At 38.2% G+C, this 10668-nt stretch overlaps 1 protein-coding gene across 3 annotated transcripts; it reads right to left on the bottom strand.

The window, feature by feature from the left end:
- Window positions 1-521: 521 nt before the first annotated feature.
- On the bottom strand, window positions 522-10265 carry LOC115794698 (syndecan-2-like). 3 transcript variants are annotated; one of them, XM_030750334.1, is made up of 6 exons: window positions 10113-10265; window positions 9942-10006; window positions 2657-2783; window positions 1900-2057; window positions 1416-1644; window positions 522-1245 (listed from the first exon to the last, which is right to left on the bottom strand). In XM_030750334.1, the coding sequence occupies exons 2-6, from the start codon at window positions 9999-10001 to the stop codon at window positions 1082-1084; spliced, it is 738 nt and encodes a 245-aa protein (XP_030606194.1). In that variant the 5' UTR covers window positions 10002-10006; window positions 10113-10265; the 3' UTR covers window positions 522-1081. The 3 variants fall into 3 exon arrangements, with proteins under 3 accessions (XP_030606194.1, XP_030606195.1, XP_030606193.1); XM_030750335.1 differs by having other exon boundaries at window positions 9942-10001; window positions 10113-10245; XM_030750333.1 differs by having other exon boundaries at window positions 9942-10242.
- Window positions 10266-10668: the final 403 nt, after the last annotated feature.

The following is a 10668-nucleotide window of genomic DNA, read 5'->3' as shown; positions in this document are numbered from 1 at the left end:
ATCACTTCTATGGTTTCTGAATTATAGTCATTAGCTTTGGCTCCACCTGCCCCACATGCTTGCAGCACTCAGTTACAGAAGAAAAAACAAACAAAAAAAAAAACGGTCCTGAAAATATTACATATGTTCTAAAGAGTCATGCCTGAGGGAGTTTTACCAAGACTGCCATTGTATGAAGACAAATCACCTTTACAGAAATAACCTCTAAATAATAATAATAAAAAAAAAAAAAAGACATTGACAAAGCTACTACAAATATTTTTACAAAAGACAAATAAAGCACATTTTATATTTGGTCAGTTCTGTAAGTGCCTGTGTGAAAACAACAAACATTTGTACCTCAAAGTAAAATCTCTCAATGCAACACTGGGCAACGAATGGGCAATTCTCATTCACGTAACAAACAAACAAAAAACAAAACAAAACAAACAAAGAAAATATAGAGGAAGTAAAGAGCAACACAGACAATTGACAAGCAGAAAAAAAAAAAATCTGACTTCCAATACAAAGAAAAGCGTGTCAACTTTTTAAAGGTCCATTTTAATACTATTCCTATACAGAATGTAGTACCATTTCAAAGCATTCAAAATAGGCTGAACTGAGCTGATTCAGCTGTACATCCATCAAAAAAAACAATCAATACAGAACCAGTTTTAGCCCAGCGTGGTTCATCTGTGGGTCTAAAGGCACAGCGTTACATTTAATTTCACACTGACGACTCACCAACACTAGAATGATCCACTGATCATTCTAGGATTCCTTTGTTAAAATATAGGATGTGGATTTATATCTAACTCCTTCCTTAGCACGGGGTGACAGGAATGCATTTTAATAGTCTGATTTTATTTTTCTTATGACCCCTTCTTCACAAACACTGAACGTTACGTAGAAAGATAATAAAGCAACAGAGGATAAAGGTGGGAACGGCAAGAAAAAAATAAAGTGTATGGAGCACTGGAGAGGAGCAGAGATGTCTACTTTAAACTTCATTAAGAGGAATCACCTTCGGCTGGTTACAGAGCCATTTGAGTCCTGATGGGCAGGAGACAAAGTCCACCCTGCTTTGTCCCTGTTGGTCAGTTCAGGCGTAGAACTCCTTGGTAGGTGCTTTGTGATATGCAGTCACAGAAAGTTTGTTGTCTCCCAGTTCGTAGCTACCTTCGTCCTTCTTCTTCATGCGGTAGGCAAGGAGGGCTAGGAGGAAAACAGCACAAAGGAATCCCACCACACCGCATGCTATCACAGCTGGAGGGGGCAAAAAGAAAAAAAGAAATTATGATTTTAAAAGTAACACTTTCATGACAGTATTCTACACTTCTTAAAATTTTAGACTTTGGTTGAGCTCAATTATCTTAAACTGACTACTGTGATTTTCTAATATTAACTGGTAGGACAGTAAAAAACCTAATCCTTACCTGCCAGCACTTCTTTTCTCTCCAGCAGGTTCTCAGAGGATATCACATCTTGTAATCTGTCACCGTGACCAGCTCTGGCCTGACCGTCATGAACAGACTTTTTGATAGTATCTTCGTAAATTGGTGTTAAACCATCCAGATTCCTGTCGTTGGAATCCATTGCACCATCATCCGCTGCAGTAGTGTCACTCAGAGGCGTGTTGGTTGTGCTGGGACCCACATCTGGCACCTGGAAGGACATTCACACTGATTTAAAACAAACCAAAAAACTGAGGCATCATGTGGTTTTAAATACTTTCCAGTTATCACCATTTAGACCATGAAGTGGTCAGATACACGTTACTCTTAGTTCCTCAACTCCAAAATGAATCACAACTTAACATCTACTCTTACTATCACTGAATAAAATTTAAATATCATCTAGACAATGGACATAAGTCATACTTCATCAGGACATGAATAAAAAGGAACAGTCATACTCTACCTCCTCATCCTTGTTGTCCCCATCAGGGATAATGAACCATGGTGTCTGAGTGTCCTTCACTGTGGTTGCTGGCTGCTGGCTGCGTGCTGCTGTGGTTGGTGGGTTGTGAGGAGTGCTTGCTGTAGGCTGTGATTGAAACACTTCTCTGGAGAGGAGAGCTGAGAAATCACCACAACAAAACACACAACATTTCAGAGCAGGTCTCTTTTCAGTATTATGGAATAAATGTTTTTTTTTTTTAATCTGTTGGATTAAATGAAGGAACAGGGCAGTTCTTGGATAAAGAGTTGACACTTGAGGCTATTTATTTTTCTACAGCACAGTCAGGCAGAAATGCAGAAACAGTTTGTACTAGGAGCTTCATCACTTACTGGAATTCACCTAAACACAATTTAGCTTGAGATCAAACTGACTGTGCCAGCACATCACTCACTACAGCTTGCGCAGGTGAGTCATTCATAGTAAAAGCAGGGATTTATATCACATCTGTGAGTTTCTAATAAAATCTCACCTGGTTCCACCATATCACCTCAGGACAAACATCTGGCACACTGAGTGCTTCTGTGTCTGAATATACAAGCACTTGTGTCTCACTGGTGTATTGCTCATAAGTCTGTATATGTAATTGAGTTAAATAATGTCTAATAATCTCTGAAGAAATTTCTATTTAATATATATATGTATTTCCAGATACTTTTAAAGAAAGATTATACCACAATGTCAGTAAAAACAGCTCAAGAGACAGTAGCTTCCTTACCAAAGTCTCCAGATCCAGAGCCTGACCCACCATCTTCACCATCTTCATCATCTATAGGGAGGTCACCTGATGTTTGGCCCTCTATGTACAAGTCATCTGTGCTAAAGGACTGGGAGGAGACAAAGATCTGCCAAAAGGGAAAAAAAAGAAAAGGAAAAAAAGCATACATTTTTATTGAAGTAGGAGAGAAACACACACAGATTCACACAGGCAGAATTCCCTTCACTAATTGACAACATGTGGATATCGCTACAGTTCTGGAGTAAGACAATACCTCTCACAACCAATGATGTATGCTCTCCAAATATGCAGCAGTGCACACTGCTGTCTGAGAGTATCACATCCATACTATCGTATGTACAGTAGATGGGAGATATTTTCTTGATCATTTGATGTCCTGCAGCAATAATTTGTAATACTTCACAGAACCAGACAGCAGAGACCTAAGTGTGTTTGAAAGGAGGAGGGACGAGATAAAGCAGCTTCAAAGACAACACAGAGAGCAGACAAGTGGACACACACACACACACACACACACACACACACACACACACACACACACACGGGAAAGATCACTTCACATTAGATTGCACCTCATGAAATCCTCCCTGCTACACATAGGAGTGTGATGAAAACCAAAGATCTACTTTTCCCTTCATCTCAGGCCTAGTCAGACAAAAGGTAATAAGATGAATGGCTCAAACACACCAGAGATCACATGAACCAAAGAAAGACATTGGATAATGGCACTGCAATTCATAAAGAGCAGGAGAAGAAGCTCAAACATAGTTATAGAGAGATTATGATCTAATATATATATATATATATATATATATATTATATATATATATATATATATATATATCTCGAGAGAGAGAGAGAGAGAGGGAGAGAGAGAGAGAAAGAGAGAGAGAGAGAGGAGAGAGAGAGAGAGAGAGAGACACACACACACACACACACACACACACACACACACAGATGAATATGGCCCATTGAGACCTGAAGTATGTCTGGTATGTATACTATGCTTCCACTAACACAGGTGCTGAGAGAGGGAGAAAGTAGGGAGCCTGGAGAAAGGAAAGGAAGGACAGTTTAGTGCATTCCCATAAAACAGCTGCTCCAGAGAAAGGGGGTTTTACGCCAATAAATATCCACGAAATATAGTCTTAAAGCAACATTTTTTTCCATGTTAATACCATTTCTCTTTTGGTAGCAAACCTTATCAGTTTGCAATGATGCAAACAGAAAACAGCACAAAGAACAGGCAGCAAAATTAGTCAGACATCAGAAAGGATCCAAATATGAAATCTATGTATCTAATCTGTAACTGCACACCAAACGCTTATCCTTAACATATCACCAAGCTATTGGCATATTTATATGAAGACTTAATAAACTAGAAAGACATACATATATTCAACTGCTTTTAGTCAAGTCTGAGGTTTATCGTAGTTTGGTCAAGCTGTAAATGTTTTCTATTGCTCTTTTATTTGACTGTTTGACAGTACAATTGAGTTTTTTCAGTCAGTCATTCTCTTTACTATGTTGTCTGTTTATGTGAGTTCTGTGTTTTGGGTTCTTAGAGTCCTTCCTGGCTTGCACGTGGATGTGCCTATAAAGCATTTCAGGTCAACTTCTGTTGTATTAATCCTTTTATTTTTGCTGTAGACTGAAAACATTTTGGCTTGAAGCTAAAAGATGAATATGAATTAAAAGATCAACATCTCAGCTTTAAATCCAGGTATTTCCATCTGACACATAGTTCAGAAGATGGCACCTTTTGCCTGAACCCACCCATTTTTCTTATGAGTAAAAGTATTAGAGCATGTGACTGACAGGTGTGTGTTGTTGCCCAGGTGTGTCCAATTACACTGATTATACAGACAATAAATAGCACTCAATGAAGCAGAGAGAAGATGGAACATCAATCAAAGACATCGCACAAACACCGTCCACAGCCAGCACAACCGTTTGGAACATCCTGAAGAAGAAAGTTATCCCTGGTGTGCTGAGTAACAGATGTTGAACAGGTAGACCAAGGAAAACAACAGCAGTTGATGACAGAAACATTGTAAATGCTTTAAAGAAAGACCCTAAAACAACTGTTAGTGACATCAGCAACAACCTCCAGAGGGCAGGAGTGAAGGTATCACAATCTACTGTTCGCAGAAGACTTCATAAACAAAAGTACAAAGGCTTCACCTCAAGATGCAAACCACTAATTAGCAAGAAGAACAGGAAGGCCAGGCTGGAATTTGCCAAGAAGTACAGAGACAAGGCTCAGAAATTCTGGAAATAAATGCTGAGATCGGGATCTTTCGTCACATAATTCATCTTTCAAAGTCAAACCCAAATGTTTTCAGTCTACAGCAAAAATAAAGGGACTGGCCTCACTGTTGCAATACTTTTGGACAGGAGTGTATATAAATAAAATTAACTTGATAGTCATACATAAAGTAAAAGATGTGATGATCAAAGTAATTTTTGATTTTTCACTGGCATTTATTTCATGAGACCAAATCCATGTTAACCACATGATTAGCTGAGTCAGTACAAGTAATGCATTATCTTTTGAACTGATGAATCAAATATTTTTAATTTATCATTATATTTCACTACATGTCAGGAAACTGTTTTCTGCCAACTATCTGCTCCCCTTGACACATACAAGTTTTGCACTGGGGTCTACAGGAAGACGTGATTCAGTTTATACACATCTGGAAAACATACGCATGTGCACAGCATTTACAGACACACACATGAACGAATATGCACACATTGTATATAACATTCTGGTATCCTGGTGCTTTGTCACAGTGAAGACAGTTTACTGGAAACAGCTGTACAGTATCACTCCACTGACATATGAGAGAAAGCTGAGCACTGGTGGAGCGTAATATTAAATCCAGTAATCATCAAACTCATGTTTCTGCTAGGCTGATAGCTAGCTATATCCCCAGTGAGCTGGAAGTTAATGAGAGAATGGTTGGGTTGAGAGCAAGTTTGTGTAACAACCAAAAGCACACAACAGATCTGTCATCATCACTTAGATAGCTGAGCAGCAGCAGCGCAGTGCTGTGTTGAAGGCCTGTGTATGTTTGACTAAGTCATAAAATGAATTATCCACAGACATCAAGCAGCTGTAGACTGTAAAGGCAAAACTATCTGATGCCAAAAGAGACCAAATATTTCTGTTACAGCTTTAGTGACCTGACGGAGTTTGGTACAGCTGTCTTTGGTGATACAAATAAGTAGAATGTGACACAATATCTACTTTTGTCTTACATGTGATTCAATTAAGGACAATAAACAGATCACAGTAATGTGAAACTGCTGACCCCAAATTATAGGCCCCACCTCACTCCATGTAACAAAGAGCTAATATGGCTTGTCCACAAGTTGTGTGATGGTCAGAGAACAGTAAAGATAACCAGCAATGTGTGGTTATCTTTACAGGATATCTTTAAAATACAAATAAAAGCCTTTGATAGCATTTCCCTGCGTAAAAAGTTCTGTTTTTATCTAGCTGGGTGATTTTTTTATTTAGCCTTTATCTTACCAGAAAAATACCACTGAGATTTAAAATCTCTTTTACAAGGGAGTCCTGGCCAAGACTGGGTGCAATATACAAAGTTACATAAAAACAAACATAAAAACAGACATATACAACAACAATTAACATTGAAGTGAATAAAACTGTTAAACTTGAAAATTAAATTACAGTACCAGTCAAAAGTTTGGAGTGTGTCCAAACTTTTGACTGGTACTGTAATTTACATCTGTATTTAACCAGCATATCCTATCTGTTAAGACACTTACAACCAGACATCTGTACCTCAAACTGAGATAAGCTCCTTCAGATTCAGATCAGTTTGTAATTTATTTCATGAAGATGGAGCAGCAAACTGAAATGATTTTTTCCCAAGCTCTGTCCAGACTTTGGGTACTGCCAATAAGATGTAGTCATAGGAGTGAAGAGCATATCCTCCTGTGGATTTCTGATAGATTTATGCTTAAAGATAAGAAGGGAGCAGAACCGGAACAGCCTTGTATATGAGAATACCAGTGATTCAGTCTGCGGGTGGACAAGGACAACTATCCAACCTGGGCATACAACACACAGTGATGTGTCAAGGTTTTAAAATTGGTGATAAAACACAGCGCTCCATGGCAGACAGAGTCCAGTGACTGTAACCATTGAGAACATGCATGCATGTAGAAGACATCACTGTAGTCTAGTACTGGCATAAAAGTAGCTGCAACAAGTCGCTTTTTAGCCTCGAAAGAAAGGCAAGACCTGATTCTAAACTAAAAACCCAACTTTAATTTGAGTCTTCTAACAAGTTGTTGAATATGTGGTGCAAAGGAGAGTGCATCATAAATTATAAAACCTAAATATTTATACTGACACCTGTTCAGTTTTAATGCCTTGAAAAGTGGTGACTGCTGGATCATCAGATAACTTAGCCTTTGAATTGGAGAACAACGTCAGCTTGGATTTATCTGCCTTTAAAATAAGCTTTAAACTATTCATATTTCTCTGAACAATGTCAAAGGCTAATTGTAGGAGACTGAGTGCTTTGTTCAGGGTAGGAGCAGCACAATAAATAACAATGTTATCAGTGCAAAAGTGAAACATTGCATGTGGCACATTATGATCTAAACAGTTTATGTAAATAGTAAAAAGTAGTGGATCAAGTACTGAATCTTGGGGCACACCCTTGCTTATGTTGACAGAGGTGGAAGTTAGCCATTCAGCTTTAATGCACTGAGATCTGTTTGACAGATAATTTCCAAACCAACCTATCATCACCAATGCTGTGATCAACAGTGTCAAATGCTTTGGAAAGATCCATAAAAGGGGCTACACAATGCTGCCTATTATCTAAAAAGTCAAAATCATTCACTACTTTTAGTGCTGCTGTAGTAGTACTGCGCTGTTTTCTAAAAGCAGATTGAAAATGAGATAAAATGATGATAGAATAGAATAGAATAGAATGCCTTTATTGTCATTATACAGGATGTACAATGAGATTGGAGGGCCACTCCTGTTCAGTGCCATGCAACAGAAAATCAAACTCTCTAAAATAAAAATATTATAAAAATATTATAATCTAGTATGATCAATATAATCAAGAGATATACAGAAATAAACAATGTGTAAAATATACAAAAAATAGAATGTATAATAATATATACATACATTGGTGCATCTGTACATTGTAAGAAAAGTAAATATGTGTATACATATAATAATGAAGATGATGAATATTGCACTTGGTGAATGAATATTGCACTAGTGAATGAATACTGGATATTACACAATATAGGAATATCAGATATTGTTCAGTATGAATAATATAATATTGCACAGTTACAGTGGGTGAGTGTGTGAGTTCAGGGTGGTGATTGCTCTGGCGAAGAAACTGTTCTTGAGTCTTGATGTGAGTGTCCCTATAGTGCACACTGATACTGAAAGTCAAACATACTACACCAACAACTCATCAAAAGAAAGATCTCAGTAAAATCTTCAAGCCAATAAAATGTGTACAGACTTCCCTTGATACACATAACCATGTTGTGACTAATGCTGATTAACAAAGCGCGCGCATGCGCGTGCGCGCACACACACACACACACACACACACACACTTCCGGCCCACCACACCATTTAGTTTTCCACAGCCAGAAAGTGTCAAAGTATTTTACATCATGTTCTTTTTCTTTAAATTTGGTCTTCCTCACATGTAGGCGTTTCAGTAGAGTGCTTTTGAAGCACTGTGAAAATCGTCATTAATAGCACTGTGAGGAGGTGTCACCCTCTTTCTCTTGCTTTCAGTTGGATGAAAAACTGCATGTATCCCACGCAGTTGCGTGCTTGCCTGGACTAGCCCATTGGGACTCTCTGAGTCATCCATCCAGAAAAATAAATATGACACAACTACCGGATCACAAACTGTCAAACAGAAAGCCTGTTTCAACATTCATCCCTCAGAAGGGAGTAATATCACTGACTGACTAACCAGTAATTCTACAGCCACACTCAGGGACACAGATAGTTTGGATGTAAGATACAATCCATCACACCCAGCAATTTAAGACTGGAGTCTGTGTATTAGTGGTATGACGTGAAGAGGAATCAAAGCATGTGTGGATCAACAGATGAAATGACACAGGTTAAAGTTAAGCAACAACAACAAAAAAAAAGGTGGGGTTTTGTTGTTCTTTTTTGAGTGGCCACACCTGTTTATAAGATATTATATTCATATTAACTTGGGCCTTAAGGCAAGACAGAAATGCCAAGCTGTATTCATTTTCACCATATCCACAACTCCCTGACTCCTACTAAGCCACTGTATGCCTCTCCCTCTGCTACAAATATCCACCAGGATAGTGTCATGTTTCAGCTCTCTCTCCTTTCACAATATACAGTCCATAAATCTTAAATAACATGCATTTCTGCAGAGGTGGTGAGGCTCCCTGGCTCTCATTAGGGATTTCTTACAGTTAATAAATCACCAGCCTGGATGTTTTTCATACTTGTGACACTGAACAAAGCTCTGCTTGAAGCCTGTCATTCCCAGGTGTTTTCCAGCTTTAAAAGCGGCCACACAAATGAAGAAGGGGGAAGAGAGAGGGAGGATTTTTAAATTCTTTGCATATATATTTTTTTAATTAACCTTGGTTAATTATCATTTTCTGGCTTAGAATTTGAATGAGGACATTTTTAAAACATGACATGAGCCCTCTGTGACCTGGTCTGGTTTAAAAGGTCGAAAGGTGTGAGCTAAACGGTGAACAGACTTTGGCCCTGTGTGAACTTCACACCAACTGGACACTTGAGCTCGGTCACACAACTCAGAGAAAAAAAAAAAAAAGTCACCGATCTTACAGAGCCTAAACACCACTGCGAACCCTTGTTTACGTTCTAAGGAGAAAAAAAAACGGCTTATTAACTTTTAACGTATATTTAACGTAAAAAAAATAATATAAGGACACAGAAAAAGCTCGGACGATATAACATCCAGAGTAGAGTATAAAATACAAGTTTTCCTGTAATTTTACGTGTAAATCTCTACGGGGAAAAAAAACCTCAAACGGTCAACTGATCATAAATAAACGTTGCGGAGCGTCGCCTTTTTTCAAAAACATTTTAACGGCTTGGTGCTCTTCTTCCTCGGTATAAAACAACAACATAAAGGCAAGTAACATCCAGGCTTTCCACTAACGTCACAACTATTACAAAATTAGAATAAAACAGCCAAGAACAAAAGCCACTTACTCTTTCACTGATTGACCCAGCCGCCAGTCCGACGAGAAGCAACCACCACAGATTCCCCATCTTAACTTTCAAAACAAACAAACAAAAAAAAAAAACAACGCTAGCTGAAAAGAAGAAGAAAATATGTATATACAGTAAAGTTCCGCTCGTTCCTCAGTGTTATATATGTACAGCTAAATTGTTGTCGCGTGTCGGCCGATGATACTGCTGCTTTCGGGTCACTCGGTTAAATCTCAGTCCGTCCGCGAGCAGATCCAGCTTCGCTGTGATAAGATCTCTGCCGAAGAAGTTGTTTAGACTGGCAGAGCAGCGTGGCTCAGCATGACGTCAGCACGTCAGGGTCCTTGACGACGGTAGCGTGTAGACACACACACTGAATCAGCTCAAATGCATTACACTGTGATTAAATAATAATAGGTTACCCTTTAAAAACAGTTGTTTACATGGCTGTTGCTTTAAAAGCTGATATATCCTAATAAGACACAGCAACTAAGTTTTGTCCTCTGTAGATGTGATTCTATTACTACAAATAGAATTTGAGAGTCTTAATTTTGATTTACTAGGATTTCATAACACACACAGCTGATTTATATAATTATGTATGCTAAAAGTGCATTAAACTGTACCCCTCCTGTCTTTATCAATTCACTTTAAACAATATTGTTTAAAGTTAAAGTCTTTTGTTTTTAGCATGAAACATGAAAACAGGACACTGTTGCTCAAACCA

The sequence above is a fragment of the Archocentrus centrarchus genome, chromosome 16, assembly GCF_007364275.1.
Source record: "Archocentrus centrarchus isolate MPI-CPG fArcCen1 chromosome 16, fArcCen1, whole genome shotgun sequence".
In the NCBI taxonomy this organism is placed as follows: domain Eukaryota; kingdom Metazoa; phylum Chordata; class Actinopteri; order Cichliformes; family Cichlidae; genus Archocentrus; species Archocentrus centrarchus.
This window is presented reverse-complemented; position numbering and strand designations above follow the sequence as displayed.